At 43.8% G+C, this 20,467-nt stretch overlaps 1 protein-coding gene across 5 annotated transcripts in view; it reads right to left on the reverse strand.

The window, feature by feature from the left end:
• sez6b (seizure related 6 homolog b) overlaps positions 1–20,467 on the reverse strand; it is a 904,580-nt gene that overhangs the window by 46,262 nt on the left and 837,851 nt on the right. For all 5 annotated transcript variants that reach the window (XM_072589689.1, XM_072589687.1, XM_072589686.1 and 2 more), the window contains exons 11-12: positions 18,497–18,691; positions 9,257–9,448 (exon numbers count right to left, since the gene is read on the reverse strand). In XM_072589689.1, the coding sequence (XP_072445790.1) occupies positions 9,257–9,448; positions 18,497–18,691 (387 nt within the window). The remainder of the gene's footprint in view (positions 1–9,256; positions 9,449–18,496; positions 18,692–20,467) is intronic.

Raw genomic sequence — 20,467 nt, forward strand, 5'->3', positions numbered from 1 at the left:
ACTCGTTTAAATTACAGTGTCTGGAAGAGGTTTCACCATGCTGATTGCAGTTTCCTGCTGAAATAAAGCATTGTTACTCTGCTCTAGGTATTCATGTGAGAAATTCAGTGTACGGTCTGAGACCTGTTAACTTGCTTAACGGTAAGACAACAATGTGCAGGCCCAGGAATTCTGCTTCCCTTCAAAGATTCAGCAGATACCTCTGAGGCTTGAAGAGGTGGAAAACTACACAGGGTGGCACTTGACTTTAAATGTGTCCAGGATTTTGCGATATAACGGCAGAAGGAAGGGTTATGTGGAACAGTGGTATTGTCTCTACACTGGGCCAGAAGGCCTGGTTTCAAGTCCTTTATCTGCCACAGGTGTGTTATAACATATCTGAACAGTTTCAGTAAAAATAACTATCAGGGTGAAAGGATGCACCATTTCTTAATCATTTACTAATAAAGGAAACATTGCTCCACTGTGTTTTTAAAATTCATTCATGGGATGAGGCAGTCATTGGCTGGACTAGCATTTATTGCCCATCCCTAATTGCCCGGGGACAGTTAAGAGCCAACCACATTGCTGTGGATCTGGAGTCACATGTAGGCCAGATAAGGGTAAGGATGGCAGTTTTATTCCTTGAAGGGCATTCATGAACTCAATGTCTTTTTTCCAATAATTGACAATGATTCATGGTTCTGGATTAGTGGTGCTGGAAGAGCACAGCAGGTCAGGCAGTATCCAAGGAGCAGTAAAATCGACGTTTCGGGCAAAAGCCCTTCATCAGGAATAAAGGCAGAGAGCCTAAAGGGTGGAGAGATAAGCTAGAGGAGGGTGGGGGTGGGGAGAGAGTAGCATAGAGTACAAAGTACAATAGGTGAGCGGGGGAGGGGATGGAGGTCATAGGTCAGGGAGGAGGGTGGAGTGGATAGGTGGAAAAGAAGATAGGCAGGTAGGACAAGTCATGGGGACAGTGCTGAGCTGGAAGTTTGGAACTAGGGTGAGGTGGGGGAAGGGGAAATGAGGAAACTGTTGAAGTCCACACTGATGCTGGGTTGAAGTGTTCCGAGGCGGAAGATGGGGTGTTCTTCCTCCAGGCGTCTGGTGGTGAGGGAGCGGCGGTGAAGGAGGCCCAGGACCTCCATGTTCTCGGCAGAGTGGGAGGGGGAGTTGAAATGTTGGGCCACAGGGTGGTGTGGTTGATTGGTGCGGGTGTCCCGGAGATGTTCCCTAAAGCGCTTTGCTCGGAGGCGTCCAGTCTCCCCAATGTAGAGGAGACCGCATCGGGAGCAACGGATACAATAAATGATATTAGTGGATGTGCAGGTAAAACTTTGATGGATGTGGAAGGCTCCTTTAGGGCCTTGGATGGAGATGAGGGAGGAAGTGTGGGCGCAGGTTTTGCAATTCCTGCGGTGGCAGGGGAAGGTGCCAGGATGGGAGGGTGGGTTGTAGGGGGGTGTGGACCTGACTAGGTATTCATGGAGGGAACGATCCTAGAGGAAGGTGGAAAGGGGTGGGGAGGGAAATATATCCCTGGTGGTGGGGTCTGTTTGGAGGTGGCGGAAATGTCGGCAGATGATTTGGTTTATGCGAAGGGTGGTAGGGTGGAAGGTGAGCACCAGGGGCGTTCTGTCCTTGTTACGGTTGGAGAGGTGGGTCTGAGGGCGGACGTGCGGGATGTGGACGAGATGCGTTGGAGGGCATCTTTAACCACGTGGGAAGGGAAATTGTGGTCTCTAAAGAAGGAGGCCATCTGGTATGTTCTGTGGTGGAACTGGTCCTCCTGGGAGCAGATATGGCGGAGGCGGAGGAATTGGGAATATGGGATGGCATTTTTGCAAGAGGAAGGGTGGGAAGAGGTGTAATCCAGGTAGCTGTGGAAGTCGGTGGGTTTGTAAAAAATGTCAGTGTCAAGTCTGTCATCATTAATGGAGATGGAGAGGTCCAGGAAGGGGAGGGAGGTGTCAGAGATGGTCCAGGTAAGTTTAAGGTCAGGGTGGAATGTGTTGGTGAAGTTGATGAATTGCTCAACCTCCTCATGGGAGCACGAGGTGGTGCCAATGCAGTCATCAATGTAGCGGAGGAAGAGGTGGGGAGTGGTGCTGGTGTAATTACGGAAGATCAACTGCTCTACGTAGCCAACAAAGAGACAGGCATAGCTGGGACCCATACGTGTGTCCATGGCTACCCCTTTGGTCTGGAGGAAGTGGGAGGACTCGAAGGAGAAATTGTTAAGGGTGAGGACCAGTTCAGCCAAACGAATTAGAGTGTCGGTGGAAGGGTACTGCTGGGGCCGTCGAGAGAGGAAAAAACGGAGGGCTTGGAGGCCCTGGTCATGGTGGATGGAGGTGTAGAGGGATTGGATATCCATGGTGAGGATGAGGCGTTGGGGGCCGGGTGAACGGAAGTCTTGGAGGAGCTGGTTGTCATTAAACTCTTAACTCCAGATTTGTACTGTATTCAAATTCTATCATCTGTCACAATTTGAACCCAGGCCCCCAGAATATTACCTAGGTCTCTGGGTAAAGAGTCTGTGATAATACCACTTAGCCATTACCTACCCTTGTGCCATTTATACCCTCTGTAAGCTGCACAGACTCTTGTTAGATATTGGTACCCAGCATTCAGAGGTAAGTGAGAGAAGTGAGACAGGCAGAGATGATTGGGGTGCACAAATATTCACAGATTGTGGCTGAGCACAGGTTCTTAGCTAAAATAAAATATTTTCTTGAAATCGGCCGGTCAGTTGCCTGATCCTTCCACTGGAGCAGCCTGTCACCCTTTTGAGACTCTTCACAAATCTCTGCTCCCAGACTGACAACTTGCTTTGTAGAGGCTGGCAAGCTAGCCATCCATAAGCAGATTACCCTGGAGGCTGGAATCAGGAGGATATGACTACAGTGAGAAGTCCCTATCTGCTAGAGATGAGTTTCAATACGAGTAGGGGGGAACTTAAGCTGATGTGATTAGTTTGGCAGCAAAAATGCCACTGGAACACATGTAGAGACTTTTTGATTTGAACTGATTTGATTTAGTCACATGTACCGAGATATGGTGAAAAGTATTGTTTTGTGTGCTATCCAGACAAATCATATCTTACATACATAAATAAGGGTAATAGAACAGAATGCAGACATAGTGTTACAACTATAGTGAAGGTACAGAGAAAGATCAAGAGTATAAGAGCTGGCAAGTCATGTTAAGATTGTACAAGACATTGGATCGGCCACATTTAGAATACTGTGTACAGTTCTGGGTGCCACATTACCAAAAAGATATGGACGCTTTGGAGAGAGTGCAGAGAAGTTTTACGAGGATGTTGCATGGTATGGAAGGTGCTAGCTATGAAGAGAGGTTGAGTAGGTTAGGTTTGTTTTCATTAGAAAAAAAGAGGTTGAGGGGGGACTTGATTGAGGTTTACAAAATCATGAAGGGTATAGACAGGGTGGATAGAGACAAGTTTTTTCCCGGGGTGAAGGATTCAATAACGAGAGGTCACGCTTTCAAGATGAGAGGTGAAAAGTTTAAGGGGGATATTCGCAGCAAATACTTTACACAGAGGGTGGTGGGTGTTTGGAATGCGTTGCCAGCAGAGGTGGTAGAGGCAGGCACGGTAGATTCATTTAAGATGTGTCTGGACAAATGCATGAGTAGGTGGGGAGCAGAGGGATACAGATACTTAGGAATTGACCGACAGGTTTAGACAGTAGATTTTGATTGGCTCAGGCTTGGAGGGCCAAAGGACCGGTTCCTGGGCTGTAAATTTTCTTTGTTCTTTGTATCAACTCTAATATATTAAGGTCCGTTCATAAGTCTGATAACAGCGGGGAAGAAGCTGTTCTTGAATCTGTTGGTGCATGTTTTCAATCTTTTGTATCTTTTGCCCAATGGAAGAGGGTGGAAGAGAGTATAACACGGGTGGAAGGGGTCTTTGATTATATCGGTTGCTTTCCCGTGGCAGTGGGAAGTGCAGACCGTGTCAATGGAAGGAAGGCTGGTTTGTGTGATGGACTGGGCTATGTTCACAACTCTCTGCACATTCCTGCGACCTTGAGCAGAGCAGTTGCCACGCCAGGCTGTGATGCATCCAGATAGGATGCTTTCTATGGCACATCAAAAGCATTGGTCAGAGTTAGCTTAAACGAATAGTGTGATACAGTGTGGAGCTATAATCCATAAAGGCATCTGTCTCTATTAGAGAGAGAAAACTGGTTATGTCTAACTTGAAGGAAACCATTCCACAAGCATGGGATATGGTGAGGAGGCAGGGTCTCCACAAACTACCACAACCAGTACGGGGACTGAACCTACATTGTTTCCTTTAATCTGCAGCACATTATAGTTATCTTGCCTGAACCAACCAATAACAAACCCTCCCTTCAAATCATGTGATTTTTACTCATTGAATAATTGATTAATTTATTGTTGTCATGTACTGTGACACAGTGAAAAGTGTTGTTTTGCATGATATAGAGGCAGATTGTAGAAAGTGCATCTGGGTAGCAGAACAGAGTGAAGAGTACAGTGTTACAACTGCAGAAAAGGTGCACAGAGATAGAGAGAGAGAGAGACAGGTAGACAGAGAGAGAGAGAGAGAGAGAGACAGAGACAGAGACAGAGACAGAGAGATCTGAATTAACATTTGAGATGTACGTTCAAAAGTCTGATAACTGGGGAAGAAGCCATTCTTGAATCTATTTTTACGTATTTTCAAATTTTATATCTTCTGGTGAAAGAGAGTATAACTGGCATTGTTTTCCCAAGGCAGCGGGAAGTACAGATGGAGCCAATGGGTGGGAGGCTGGTTTGTCTGATTGGCTGGGCTGTGTTCATAAGTCTCTGTAGTTTCTTGCAGTCTTGAGAGCAGCGGTTGCCATGCCACACTGTGATGCATCCAAATAGGATGCTTTCTATGGTGCATCTATAAAAATTGGTAAGAGTCCTCATGGACATGCTGAATTTCCTTATTCTCCTGAGGAAGTAGAGATGTTGTTGTGCTTTCTTGACACTCTTGTTGATGTGGGTGGACCAGGACAGATGGTTGGTGATCATCACTCCCAGGGACTTGACATGTTCAACCATCTTCACCCCAGCACCATTAATGTGGCATGGTGGCTCAGTGGTTAGCACTGCTGCCTCACAGTGCCAGAGACCCGGGTTCGATTCCAGTTTCGGGTGACTGTGTGGAGTTTGCACATTCACCCAGTGTCTGTGTGGGTTCCCTTAGGGTCCTCCGGTTTCCTCCCACAATCCAAAAGATGTGCAGGTTAGATGAATTGGCCATGCTAAAATTGCCCATAGTGTTCATGGATGCGTAGGTTAGGGGTAAATGTAATAGATTTAGGGAATGGGTCTGGGTGAGTTACTCTTTGGAGGTCGGTGTGAATTTGTTGGACCAAAGGGCCTGTTTCCACACTGCAGGGATTAAACAGGGGTGTGCCCTCCACTCATCTTTCTGAAGTCAATGACTAGTTCCTTTACTTTGCTAATGTTGATGCAGAGACTGTTGTTTTTAACTATGCCACTAGGCACTCAATCTCTTTCCTGTATTCCATCTTGTCGTTGTTTGAGATCTGATCTACAATGGTGGCATTGTTAACAAACTTGAAAATGGAGTTGGGGTGGAATTGGCCATACAGTCGTGAGAGTATGAGGAGTACAGTAGGAGGCTGAGTATACAGTCTTACAGGGTACCTGTGTTGAGAATTATGGTGGAGGAGGTGTTGTTGTTGCCTATCCTTACTGTTTGTAGTCTATGAGTCAGGAAACTGAGGATCCAGTTACAGAGGGGGAAGCCGAGATCCAGGCCTCAGAGTTTAGAGATGAGTTTGTTTGGAATTATGATGTTGAAGGTGGAACAGTAGTCATCAATAGGAGCCTGATGTAGATATCCTTGTTATCTAGATGTTCCAGGGATGAGTGTGGGGCCTGGGAGATGGTGTCTGCTGTGGGCCTGTTGTGCTGGTAGGCGAAATGCAAAGGATCAAGGCAATTTGGTCAAATGGAGTTGATGTGAACCATGACTAACCTCTCGAAGCACTTCCTAATAATGTAGGCCAGAGCCACAATTCTGAACTGATTTGGGTTTTAAATTCAGTCTCAATTTCATCCCTGCATGATCACAGGCAGAACACGTCTAACACTCAGAATGGTCCTAAGATTACTAAGATGTCGTATCTAACATCCTACTTTAAACGTGTGACCAAAATCTTTCATTTCTTGAGGCAGGGTTGTCAGACAAAGCATTGGTACTCAGGAGTGATCTGCAAGAAAAGTTAATTATTCATTTCTCTACACCTTGCATTTTTGCACTTTCCTCATGAGAACCTTGCGATTTCAATTTCCAGTTGTTGACTCCTCTCATTCTGTTGCCCCCTCAGTCAACATCCCTCTAGTCTTTCTTCAGTGGTCTCCTTCAGCAAGTTCTCGTGGCTTAGAACATTGCAAGTCCAACCCTGATGCTTTCACTTGTTGAACTGCATTAATGTCTTCCAATGTCCTGACAACACCTTCATTGATCTTGCATTCTTCCAAACTGAGCCACCCCATTCTTTTTGAGTACCGCACTTCACAACTTTCTGGTCTTGGGAATGTTGTTAAGTGTGCTTAGAGATGACAATGGAGCAAGTCTTGGTAACCAGGACTGTTAACTAAACTGTGCATTTTATACACAGAGCAGGGGTGATTCGTGCAGGACTACCATGGAATAATTCTTTTGATACACACAACTGTGGTGACTTTGGTTAGTGTTGTGATAATTGCTGCCTTCTGCTGCATTCTCAAAATCCACTTTTCAGCCCCACGCAACGAGACACTCTGAATATCAGTCTTGAGAATCCTTTCTTAAACTTCATTCCTAAACTGAGCAATTCTCTATTTTTAGAGAACGCACTCTTTGGCTATTGCTACTCTTGCTGTAATTTCTGAATGATTAATCATAACGATCTCTGCGCATCTTGTGATAAGATATTTTCTAGGTACTTATTGTGTAACCTGCTCCAGACATTGACAATTTATTTTGAGCTCTGCTTTCCTGTCATTATCCTTCCAATTTGCATGACTTTAATCTTGTTTACATTAGTTTTCCAGAGCCGATGGAGAAACATTTCCCACTAATGGTCCAAGAAAACAAGTTAAATAATAGAGGTTGAAATTCCAATGCCACTCATTGGCATCACTGAGCATAACATCTGAAAAAAGTAACAATAATTTAAATGCAAGGTTGATCTTTTCAATTTATGCACTCCCTGTAGGAAGTGGCAGTTATGTGAGCAGGTGACATCCGAATTCATTAGCCTCAAATAGCACAAAATTTAAGAAAAGCTTGCCACTTCATCAATTCCCTCAGCATGTTGCAAAATAACCTTAACCTCAAGTAATTTTTCAATTTTCCCTTCATTATCATATCATACAGGAAGCTGATTATAAATGACAATCAATTAATAAAATGACCGGACCTTTCTCCCTCATGGGAGGGATAAACTGACTCTTTTTACTGTATTAGCAAGCTGTTACAACTCAGTTGCCAGTTCTGAGGTATTCATTTTTCTTTCTCTCTCAGTGCTGCTCCTCCTTAGCGTTGCATTAAACTGGTAGTTTAGATTATGTTTTCCAGTTTCTGACTTGACCCATGAATTAATCCCCTTCTGACTTAAGAGACGAAAGTGATAACATAAGGATATAAGAAATAGGAACAGGAGTAGGCCATTTAGCCCATCGAGTTCATGGCTGATCTTTTCATCGACTCAGGTCCACTTACCCGCCCGCTCCTATAACCCTCAATTCCTTTACTGTTCAAAAATATATGTACCTTTGCTTTAAAAACGTTCAATGAGGAAGCCTCAACTGCTTGATTGGGCGGGGAATTCCACAGATTCACAACCCTTTGGGTGAAGAAGTTCCTTCTCAACTCAGTCCTGAATCTGCTCCCCCTTATTTTGAGGCTATGCCCCCTAGTTCTAGCAACTAGGAGGCAAAGGTGACATCCAATGTTTAAATACAAAAGCCACTGGTTAAAGCTCAAGGTTCCTGCCTTCCATCTAGTAACAGACTTCTTTCGCTCTTTCCTCCCTTCCCATGCACTATATTCACTCTCAACCCCTTCTGACAGTAACTTATTCCGGTGATGATGAAATATCAGTAACGGCCCGGTGCAATGAGTGGACCAGGTTCAAAACTGAAAAGTCGATGGTGATTTTGAAAGAGAGAATGAACAGAGACAGAAACGCCCTCAATGTCATCACGAGGTGATGGCCTCATGGCATTATCACTGGACTGTTAATCCACAGACCCGCGTAATGTTCTGAGGATCCGGGTTCAAATCCTGCCATGGCAGATGGTGGAATATGAAATTAAGAGTCAACTGATGACCATGAATCCATTGTTAATTGTAGGGAAAAACTCACCTGGTTCGCTACTGCCATTTAGGGAAGGAAACTGCTGTCCTTACCTGGTCTGGACTAAACGTGACTCCCAACCCACAGCAATGTGGTTGACTCTTAACTGCCCTCCGGGCAATTAATGCTGGCCTAGACAATGATGCCCACATGAATGAATAAAAAAACGTAAAGGTGGTGCAAGTAGAGGGAGATGCAAAGGTGTCCGAACAGGTTAACAGAGCAATTAATGAAGCAAATGAGATCCTAAGCTTTACAAAATAGAGGGAGAAAGTGAAGACTGCAGATGCTGGAGATCAGAGCTGAAAATGTGTTGCTGGAAAAGCGCAGCAGGTCAGGCAGCATCCAAGGAGCAGGAAAATCGACGTTTCGGGCATGAGCCCTTCTTCATCATTAGCTCTGATCTCCAGCTTTACAAATAGAGGGACAAGGTATAACAAAAAGCAGATACTAAACCTATAGCTAACACTAACTCTGTCTTGGGTGGAGTTGTGTGTCCAATTTTGGGCACTGTCCTTTAGAAATGAGCTAAAAGCTTTCGTGAGGGTACAGATTTCCTACAATAATGGCAGAAATAAAGGATTACGTTACTTTGGAAATGCCGAATAAATAAATACTTCTCTCATAGAACCTTTCCTCCCCTCAATTACTATCTCTTCTGAAGTGAATTTGCAAAGTGAGCCAATTTATTGACTGAAAGGGTGAGAGTTGATGCCGAAGGCTATGGTGCAAGAGAGATGGGAATAGCTCATTTCTATTCTGCACAAGCCAACACAAAGAGAGAAGCTTCCCAGGTAAAAGGTTTACATGCACAACAAATCTAATACGACGTTTAGAACACCAAAGATAACTAGCAGAGGTTCTGTACTCACGGATACACTTAGGAACCCTGTCACTCCACTTAGGATTCCCAGACTGCCTGTTGTAACAAGTCAGTATATTGCTCCCGGCCAGAGTGTAGCCTTTGTTACAAATGTACTGCACTGTGCAGCCAATTGAAAACTTGGGATCAGTGATAATCCTGCGGCTGTGATCGACGTTACCGGGATCGGTGCAGAATATGACTGGGTTGAGAAAACAGAAAAAAAACATTAAGATGATCTGAATTGAACTGTGCTGTATTGCCATCAATTGGATTTTTAGATTAGAGATTAGAGTCCCTACAGTGTGGAAGCAGGCCTTTTGGCCCAATAAGTCCACACCAACCTTCCAAAGAGTAAACCAACCAGACACATTTCCCCTACCCTATACTTACTTCTGACTAATGCACCTAATACTATGGGAAATTTAGCATGGCCAGTTCACCTGACCTGCACATCTTTGGATTGTGGGAGGAAACCGGAGCACCCGGAGGAAACCCACGCAGACACAGGGAGAATGTGCAAATTCCACACAGATAGTCACCCCAGGCAGGAAGCAAACCCAGGTCCCTGGTGCTGTGAGGCAGCAGTGCTAACCACTGAGCCAGCGTACTGCCCCCAATGTTAAGTTCCCTGACCAAACCCTGCTGCTCACTACTGTGTCCTCTATTGCTGCTGCTCTCAATTCTCAAAATGTAGACATTTTCCAATGGCGGAGTTGTGCAATAAAAGCAATAACTTGCATTTCCACAGTAGGACACTTCATAGAAGAATTATCAAATTAACTTGACCAGGAAAAGCCCCTTCCTTGATTATGAGTTACCCTGCAACAGCCAAGACAGGGTGAGGAATTCTCTAATTGGTCTCAGTGAAAACTGAGTTAGCTAAGCAAAAACTGACAAGGCCTCATTTTCTGGTCATTAATTAATGGCTTCAGTTGGCAGTCAGCTTGAAACTAGCTTCAAGTCAACTTGAAGCTAGTTTGGATAAAAGCTCCATTTATTAAATAATTCTTGAAGACTCACTGAGCAGGGGCACTTTCATCCACAGAGCTATATTCCATGATAAGTCAATACTCATTGTGGGGTGAGGATGAGGAGGGAGAAATTTGTCTGCGAGAACACCAACAATCATCTCTAACATCTCAAATATGGCAAAAAAGTTGCATTTAATATTAAAGAAATTGCTTTAAAGTTTAAATAAAAAAATATATTGGTGATGTGTTTTTTCTTAAAAGTGAATTAAAATTTTATTAAGTTAAAAATCACACAACACCAGGTTATAGTCCAACTGGTTTAACTAGAAGCACACTAGCTTTTGGAGCACTGCTCCTTCATCAGGCATCACTCCGAAAGCTAGTGTGCATCCAATAAAAGCCTGTTGGACTATAACCTGGTGTTGTGTGATTTTTAACTTTGCACATCCCAGTCCAACACCGGCATCTCCAAATCATAAAATTATATTGCTAGTTTGTTCAACTGTCTTTAAAAATTCTGTAGGTTTTACGTATCTCCATATCTTCCTAAATCAAAAAATAATAGCTACGGTGCAGTGAGGTATTTTTCCACAGTACTGTCTCAGTTTTATTCCATTGAAGGGAAAGTCTAGAGGAAACAATTGTGGGATATTCTTAATCTTTTTGGGAAACTTGAGTGACTGAACGAACATCATCTACTATATATACTGTCAAAATTGCTTTTGTCAGAAATAAATTTTACCTGCAAGCTGTTTGTATACTGTGCAGGCAGGGCTCAGCAGAGGTCTGTGAATATGGGCAATTTCCCCGCATTAATTTCCGCATCTTAGAAGACAATCATCTCCCCCACTGAAGGTACGAGGAGGGAATGTTTTAGCCCTGTGTTAGTCTGTTTGCCTGTAAACAATAAATCTCAAAAACTATTGGTCAAATTTCAACAAGACGGACATGGATGGACTGCGGCTCTCTGAAGGAATGACTAGGTAATGGGAAAGGTGATGATCTGGTCTGGATCTTTTTTTTAGTGGATTCATTATCGTTGGGAGATAAAGCGAATTAGCTTTTTTTTAAAAAAAACTATGTTGTGGGTTGTATTTTCATTGCTCTTGACTGTTTTCAAATTGTAATTGTTATTGCTGTAGTAGTGGAATTTGTCACAGCTGTGGAAATATGTGAAGAGTTTTCAGAGCAGATTGCTGGATGTGAATTGGCCTGAAGTCCGTTGGAAATTTTTATTAAAATTTTGATTTTGTTTGGATTTGTAGTGTTAGATGCAGTAACTCGTTTTTAATCTGTGACATACTCACATAGAGTATGTCTAGTCAGGTGGGTGTTCATAAAATAAGTGTACCCAAATTACAAACAGTGTACCATATTTAATTACAGCCAATTATAATGTGTAGCTATTTGGAAGAAAATTGGATTATTGAGGAGGTGACACCTGTTGTAGATACATCTGCCTTTAAGAGAATTCACCTTTAAAGGCACCAATGGCTTTGTGAGTGGTGGTTACTTGTGTGGTATTTGGTGAGCACACTACTGATGGAATGGTGCCCTAATTTAAAGACCCACTTGCCTGTCTTCTCAGTCATGGGCATCCCACAATAACTCAGTTGGGTCAGTCAAGGGTGACCACACAAAGTGCCCTGAAATTTGGAGCAGCATTCCATCAGACTGAGGCCCCATCATGGGCTTGAATGAAGAACAGTTTTAAGTTATGGAGAAGGAGGAGAATAGTGATGTGCTGCAGCCAACAGAAGTAGATGGGACAGTCAGGTTAAGCCTGTCAGACCTCAGGGACGGTATTAATTCTGGGTGTAATGATATTAAACTCCAGCAGGTGGCGCTAACTTCACAATATTCTTTTACTCAAACTGTTAAATGTAATTTTGTCAAATTGACCGTGACACACAGAATTCAGTGATAAGCTGAAGAATTTGACATTTTACCTTCCGTGTGTTAAATGGAGTGTGATTAAAAATTCTTTAGATGTAAATCACTTAGTGATGATTTTGTTGTTTACTCTTCTACATGAGACATAAGAAAGAAAATGAAAGGGATTCAGTTTTAAGAACCCAAACTTCAATGAGGCACTGAGTCAGGCAGCTGAACTAACTGATGCTTTTCGGCTGGTGCTGATGGAGTTCACGATATTCACTCTGTGTGTGATAGTTCCACAGTCCCTGAGGGGTGGCATGGTGGCTCAGTAGATAGCAGTGCTGCCTCACAGCACCAGGGACCTGGGTTCAAAACCACTTTTGGGTGATGGTCCATGCAGAGTTTGCACATTTTGCATGGGTTTCCACCTGGTGTTCCAGTTTCCTCCCACAGTCCAAAGATGTGCAGGTTAGGTGGATAGGCCATGCTGAAATTGCCCCATAGCCTGCAGTTTAGGTGGGTCAGCCATGGGAAATGCAGGGGTACAGGGACAGCGATGTGGGTCTGGATGGGATGCTCTTCAGAAGAAAACCAAGACTGTCTCGTGCAATAGTGAGGGAGAAATCCACTGTCAGAGCTGCTGCCTTTTCAATGAGAGGTTAAATCCAAAGCCCACCCTTTTGAGGTGAATGTAAAAGATCCCATGGTACTATTTCAAAGGAGGCTGGGGAGTTATCTACAAAGCACTAGCCAATATCTAACCTTCTGTGAACCACATAAAATATGTTGGCAAGATTCTGATGTTAATCTGTGGCAGTGATACAAACAAAGCAGAAGAGGCTCTGTCATTCAGTCCCTAAAATCTGCTCTAGTAAAGAGACAGTGACAACTACAACTGATCATCACTCAGTTGGAGCTGCCAGTCTCATGAACACGGATGGTGAAGCCGTAGACCACACAGTGCAGAATGTTTAGGGTCTTGCCTTATTATCCTTTTATTCATGCTTACGATGGGAGTCTATGGTCCAGAAGCTTCTACCTTGTCACGACATGCTTACCCTTGATCCTCTTTTTCTCGGTGTGTCACACACGTTGGGACTTGGTGTTGCCTGTTGTGTAGGGGAGCGTGGATAGAGGTAGGTAGAATGATACAGCTTATTCCTGAGATGAAGGGGAGGTCTTATGAGGAAAGGTTAGATGGATCAGGCCTGTATCCACCACAATTTAGGTTAATGATTAAAAGATGATCTTATTGAAACATATAAGGTCCTGACTGGACTTGATAGGATAGATGCTGGAAGAAGTTTCATCATTTTGGGAAGTTGAGAACTGGAGGGATGCAGCACTCTCCCATTTAAGAGAGAGATGAGGGTCATATTTCTTTCACTTAGAGGGTCATTGGTCTGTGGAACCCCCTTCTTTAGGGACTGATGGAGGTGTGTCATTGGATATTTTCAAAGCAGATGTAGAGATATATTTGATTGATGAGTCAAAGGGCAGGGAGTGGACAGGAAAATAGAGATTACATCAAGGAAGCGGAAAGTTACCTAGATAATTTGTTCCAGGAGACAAGAAAACTGCAGATACTGGCATCCAAGATAGATAAGCAGGAAGCCAGAAGAACACAGCAAGCCAGGCAGCATCAGGAGATAGAGAAGTCGACATTGCAGGTGTAAGTTGCTTGGCTTACTGTGTTCTTCCAGCCTCCTGCTTGTCTAATTTGTTCCAGGAGGCAATCTCACCCCTCAGATTTAGGTCATGAGCAGGGATAGGAGGGAGCGACTGCAAGTGACGCAAGTGTGAGGGGCCAGCTGGCTGCATTCATGCAGCCTGGACCCTACAACTGTCCAACAATTACTGGGTTCTTGCAAACTGTGTGGGAAAGAATGGACACTAGGGGGAAGTTATCCAAATGTGAGGAAGAAATAGGAACATAGCTGTGGTGTTGGTGGGGGGGGGGGCACAGATAATGTTCCCCACAGCAATAGGAACATAGCTGTGGTGGGTTTGGGGGCACAGATAATGTTCCCCACAACAATAGGAACATTGCTATGGTAGGGGGCACAGATAATGTTCCCCACAGCAATAGGAACATAGCTGTGGTGGGGGGGGGCACAGATAATGTTCCCCACAGCAATAGGAACATTGCTATGGTAGGGGGCACAGATAATGTTCTCCACTGCAATAGGAACATAGCTGTGGTAGGGGGCACAGATAATGTTCTCCACTGCAATAGGAACATAGCTGTGGTAGGGGGCACAGATAATGTTCCCCACAGCAATAGGAACATAGCTGTGGTGGGGGGGGGCACAGATAATGTTCTCCACAGCACTAGGAACATAGCTGTGGTATGGGGCACAGATAATATTCCCCACAGCAACAGGAACATAGCTGTGGTATGGGGGGCACAGATAATGCTCTCCACAGCAATAGGAACTTAGCTGTGGTAGGGGGCACAGATAATGTTCTCCACAGCAATGAGTGTGAAGCCCAAATATTGTCTATGTCTGCTTTCCTGGTGCCAGGCTATCTCCTCAAAGCTGGAGAGGAACTTCGAGTGAGAGGGATGAGTGGGCTATCCAATTCACTGAGCATAATCTGCATTTGATAAGATTATGGCTGCAGCCTGTATTTCCCTTTTTCCTTAAAGCACTGCTTTACACTGGTGCCAGAAACATGAAGTGCTCCAATAATGGGCGGCACGGTGGCACAGTGGTTAGCACTGCTGCCTCACAGCGCCAGAGATACGGGTTCAATTCCCGCCTCAAGCAACTAACTGTGTGGAGTTTGCACGTTCTCCCCGTGTATGCGTGGGTTTCCTCCGGGTGCTCTGGTTTCCTCCCACACTCCAAAGATGTGCAGGTCAGGTGAATTGGCCATGCTAAATTGCCCGTAGTGTTAGGTAAGGGGTAAATGTAGGGGTATGGGTGGGTTGCGCTTCGGCGGGGCGGTGTGGACTTGTTGGGCTGAAGGGCCTGTTTCCACACTGTAAGTAATCTAATCTAAACTACTGAACCTGGAATGGGACCCCTCAGTGCTAAAGACCCAGAGGTTACTAAGTGCAGTTACCTTGCACCTCCCACGCTGCAACGACTTGAAGCTAACCTTGTGAAAACACTAGACTTGTACATGACCACATTAGATAGCCACTTGTGGCTATCATCAAGGTAATAATTAACATTAGTAATGATCAGTTATTCCAATTACAAAACCTCCTTGAAAGCTTTGTGTATGGAGCACTGGAAAAGTAACTGGTGACCCTGCAACATTAGTTTGCACAAATAATAACAGTCTTTGGCTGGATGCAATTTGTTGTGTGAAAGGGCTGGGGAAGATGTTTGACCTGATTGTTAAATATGGAGAGCTGGGGTTACTGAGCTGAATTTCTGTGTGCTGCTCAAGTGTTCTGCCTGCCGAAAGATGTTATAATCTTCCTGCTTCAACCTCAAAGTCCTACTTGTGTGTCCTCATGTGGAACCAAAATTGGGCAGAAAACAGTAAGCCACCATTATGTGGGACGCATGTTATGTGAGCTTCCCTGTGCTATGCAATTAGATCTGTCCAGGCAGCAGAACCAGTACTCAAGGACTTCAATGATCTGATTGATGAGAGAGCTCTTGGTTGGGGCCTGGAATTGATTGCAGAGCAAGGTGGTATCAAGCCTAGCCTCTGTCACAAAGCTGGGTTCTTTTTTCTAAAAACTGTTCCTTTTCTCAAGGATACTATGCCCTTGTTTTTTTTTCAGATGGGTCGTAAACCATTCTCGGTGCCAATTAGTCTGGTTTGGTACAGGGATTAAAGGGTATTGAGAGGCCTTTTTGTTTATATGTAAACAGGTGAGACTTCAGGCCAAAGCAGTCATGTTTTAGAAGTGACCTGTACAATGAAAGGGGAGTGGTCAGCTCTCTAGCTCAGCAGTTCAGTTCAGTCCAGTCCAGAACTAGTCATGACTTCAACAGTGAGCTGTGTGGAGACAAACGCTCTCTCTGCCTGTCTAACTTCAACCTATAAGGATCTGTTCCATTCATTTATACTGGTTTCTAAGTGGGTTTGCTTATTGGGACTGTTTGTATTTGGAACAGCATAACTAAGTCTAGCTTGGATAGACTGAGTTCTGTAGGGGTTCTTTAATCTGTTCTTTGTGTTTCATGGTGTAATTTTGTGAATAATTTTTTGTCTGTTTTTAATCAGGCAGTCAACCTTGCTAACTTACTCTGCGTAATTTTCACCGTGCATTTAGTGAAACAAATTGCAAAGTTATAGTCTGGGCTGTCTGCTTAAGAATGTTTTGAGTGGTCTGGCCTAGTCCGTAACACCTGCTCAGAGTTGTCATCAGCCAAGCATGCAGGGGACAGCCTCGTCTCCAAGAAGCCAGCCTCTCATTTGCCATACAGTGCTCTTTTAGGAGGTTAGGTATCTTCCAACACGATTCCTGATGAGCAAAGGACAGACAGTTTCATTGCAATTTGGGTAGTCCACATTCTACTGGAAACAATGGCCAAGTCATCTCTCCCCAAACCTACTTCACTTGAAGTGACTGTGAGGAAGGAGGAATGAATTGCTGAGGCTACTTTACTCCCTGGGATAAGATGGTGTCGGGAATTCTATGCTGTGGGCTCCAATGCATTCCTGAGTTACATCACATCGATTCCTGCTTTAACAGAGACAGTCAAAGTAGTACAAAGCTCACTCAGTTACAACAGCACTTCAGTGACCGTGGGATCTGAGCAGTAGATCATGGGGCTGCACTCATCCAGTTTTTGTTAACGTACTTAGTCTAATTTATTCCCAGTTAATCAGATGTCACTTCCGAGGAAAACAAAGGTGCTTTTCTCTGCATCATCTTTGAACAAGTTCATCTTTTTTTAAGTTTAATATATGCAGTAAGCAGCACATAATGTCATCTTCAAATGTATCGCAAATTCTTTGTGTGAGACAAAAAGTGCTGTTGACAATGTCATAAATCTGTGTGTTTATATAAATGATTCAGTCATTGAATCCTGGTGACCAGCTTTAATAGCTATCATTGCAACTCTCATTTCCAGTTCACACAATTGACTCTTGCACTGCATCATGCTGAGTATAGATGGTGCTGCAGTTCATCCAACATTAAAAATTCCTTTTGCAGTAATGATAGTTTTCAGTCAAGATTTAGCAACGAGAGCTTAGACGCTTTCCATATAAATAACTGTGGTTGGTGATTAAAGATGTCATCGACTTTTGGCTATTGACAAAGAAGCTGCATGTGGAAGCTGGCCTGATTGTAAAACAGCAGAATGACATCGCAGGACAAGTGAAGACGTTGTGCACACAGAATGACTGTTGATGCGTTTCTTGGAATGATACTGCTTTGATAGTCAAGTAGGAAGGTGCCTGCTTTGCAGGTTGTGCCGATTGGCGGTGGGTGGTGGTGGTGGTGTTGCTCAATCCCAACCCCAAGGTGGTAACCTCCCCTTTTCCTCTTCTGACCCTGGTCTCTCTAACCTGATTCCCCATGCCCCTTCCCCTATTTCACTGGTGTCTCCCAGCTATTCGAGCCCAATATTCCTGGTCTGAGGTCCCAAAGACACCCTCATGTCTTCATGGGCACTGGTCGTACTCACTGCAGTAACCTCTATGCCTTCTGCTGCATCTAGGATGACAAAATGGGCCTCCTTGCCTTTGAGGGAGTGAGGTCTGACTCTGGATTAATCCAGGCACCCCACCCCACCATTGACAAAGTGTTAACTGACTATTTAGTTTAGGATCAGGAGTGGGGGGGGGGGGGTTGTGATCTGTCCGTCAATAAAATCTAGCCTATTGTTAAATATGACTGTCTTAAAAATAACCGAACCAGCAAAGAACATTTATGCATGTTTCACAAACTGAATCATTCCTTTATGATATATCATATGTTTCAAGTTATTTTGTCCTTAGTTATTATTTTATAAATAATCACCACAGGGGATTGCTATAACCATTAGTTTGTGCCAATCTGGATTTATGTTTGAGTCTGACTGGTGCCTTGTACAACTCTGGCAGACTCACTCTGTCTCCAGCTGAGGTCTCTGTCTCAGTTGTCTTTCTGACCTAAACTAAAATGAACCAAAGTGCTGAATGGATGTGATTGCATTCCAGGTGGGATTTCACTTAAGGATCAAGTCTTTCTCGAATCAGGAGGTAACTGCTGAAAATAAAGCAGCCAGCAAAGTACCATGGCATTTACAAATCATTCACTTTCCTGTGGCGAAAAGATAAATATGGCATTCTTTTAAACATACTTTCAGCTCTGCAATTCACAGCTGAGAAGGAATGAGTCATCCTGGAGCACAACTGGCATTTTCCTGACTACCTATTGTACCAGGTAAGTTACCGTGTTATTGTAGGACATTAAGGAAGAAGTTCAATAAATAACTCACTCTTCTCACACATTGGGGGATCTCCACTCCATGACAAATCCCACTGACACATGAGGATATCTGTCCCAATCAGCTCAAATCCTGGATAGCACTGGTACGTCACCACAGTTCCGTGGACTAGTTCAGGGTGGGAAGTTGTCTTCCAACCATTCGGAATTTCTGGCACTTCCGGGCAAGTATCGTTTCTCAAAACCTCTGTAGAAGAAAATCACTGTGGTCACTGAGGAAATGCGAATCTACTAACCCAGAGGGAGTTTCAAGATGAATAGAGTCCAAAATGATGTCAGATTAAATGTTTATCTAACTGTGTCCTGCTCCCACACCTCTCCCCTCACCTCCATCCATCCAAGGCCCCAGTGGATCTTTTCACATCCGGCAGAGATTTTCCTGTGCATCCACCTACCTCATCCACTGTGTCCGTTGATCTCGATGTGGTCTCCTCTACATCAGGGAGACAGGATGCTAACTCACAGAACATTTGAGGGAACATCTCTAGGACCCACACACTAAACAACCCCACTGCCCTATGGCCAACCATTTCAACTCCTCTGCCTAATCCCCCAAGGACATGCAAATCTTGGGCCTCCTCCACCGCCAAATCAAAGCCACCCACCAACTGAAGGAATAATGCCTCACCTTCCACCTTGGGACCCTTCAACCACGCAGCATCAACGTCGACTTCACTGGTTTCCAACTCTCCCCTCCCCCCACCTCATCTCAGATCCAGCCCTCCACTTGGCACCACTCTCTTGAACTGTCCTACCCGTCCACCGTCCTTCCCACCTATCCACTCCACCCTCTCCATCAAACTATTATAATTACCCCCAGACTGCATCCAACTATTGCCTCTTGAACATAAAATCAGGTACAGAAAACTAAGATAAAACAGAATGATTGAATTAGAAGAGAGAGATGAGGAAAGGAAATAAAGTAAAGGTATAATTTACAGTTTTAAAAAGATTTCCAACAATCATTAAAACTTGAATGCAGAAGACCCCAAATTTGCAATGAAAACTGTTGGAAAGGCTGAGCAGGTCTGGCAGTATCGGTGGTGAGAAATCAGAATTAACATTTTGAGTTCAGTGATCTTCAGAGTTGAGAAAGGGTCACTGAACCCGCAACATTAACTCTGATTTCTTGCCATGGATGCTTCTAGATCTGCTAAGCCATTTCCAGCAATCACACAGAGACTTTCCCAGGAAGCAATTTCTGTTCTTGTTTCTGATTTCCAGCATCTGCAGTTCTTTTGATTTTTATTTCACATTTGCAATAGTTAATTTTCAGCATCAGAGAGGGGCTTTGGCTGCAAATGAGATTTCTAAAGCTATTAAGAAGATTGAATCTTCAGACTGGAATGTACAAACACCAAATATCTGTAGAGTGTTTAGTCTGTGTGTATATTATATATGAACTTTGCGAGGTTTAAGAATTTTGAATGGGGAGTGTGATGGTGAGTTGTCAGTTTTGTGCAGCGCCATGGAGGACCTTTCAGACAACACTGTCCAGATTTTTGCTTCTAACAATCCGTTGGCATTCACTTGAAGTTCCTGTTTGATTTGCACATTAATAACGGCGAGTGCTAGAATCCTTGTTAATTTCACAGTAAAGCCTGGCCCATTTTGCCATATTTATCACAGATAATTAAGGTAAGGAAATCACAAACTAGAAATAAAACACTGGGGAGAGTATATCTACATCACAGGGAAGGTCTTTCTTGAAACAAACTCAACTTGATTTTTATACATTCTAACATCTTTCTTTGTTCTTATCTCAGTGAGTCACATTTGTTCTTTTGATTTTGATTTTGATCTACTGTCTATAAATGCTATGAAAAAACAGACAGAGAGAGGAAAATAATCAATGCTCCTTGCTTTTCCATGGATTCAATGAAATCTCTTAACTGAAGTGCCTAACAGACCCATAACATCTTGAGGAATTTTAATTTAATTAACAGAAAATTTGTGCTTCTAT

This window comes from Chiloscyllium punctatum, chromosome 19, assembly GCF_047496795.1.
Source record: "Chiloscyllium punctatum isolate Juve2018m chromosome 19, sChiPun1.3, whole genome shotgun sequence".
NCBI classification, from domain to species: Eukaryota; Metazoa; Chordata; class Chondrichthyes; order Orectolobiformes; family Hemiscylliidae; genus Chiloscyllium; species Chiloscyllium punctatum.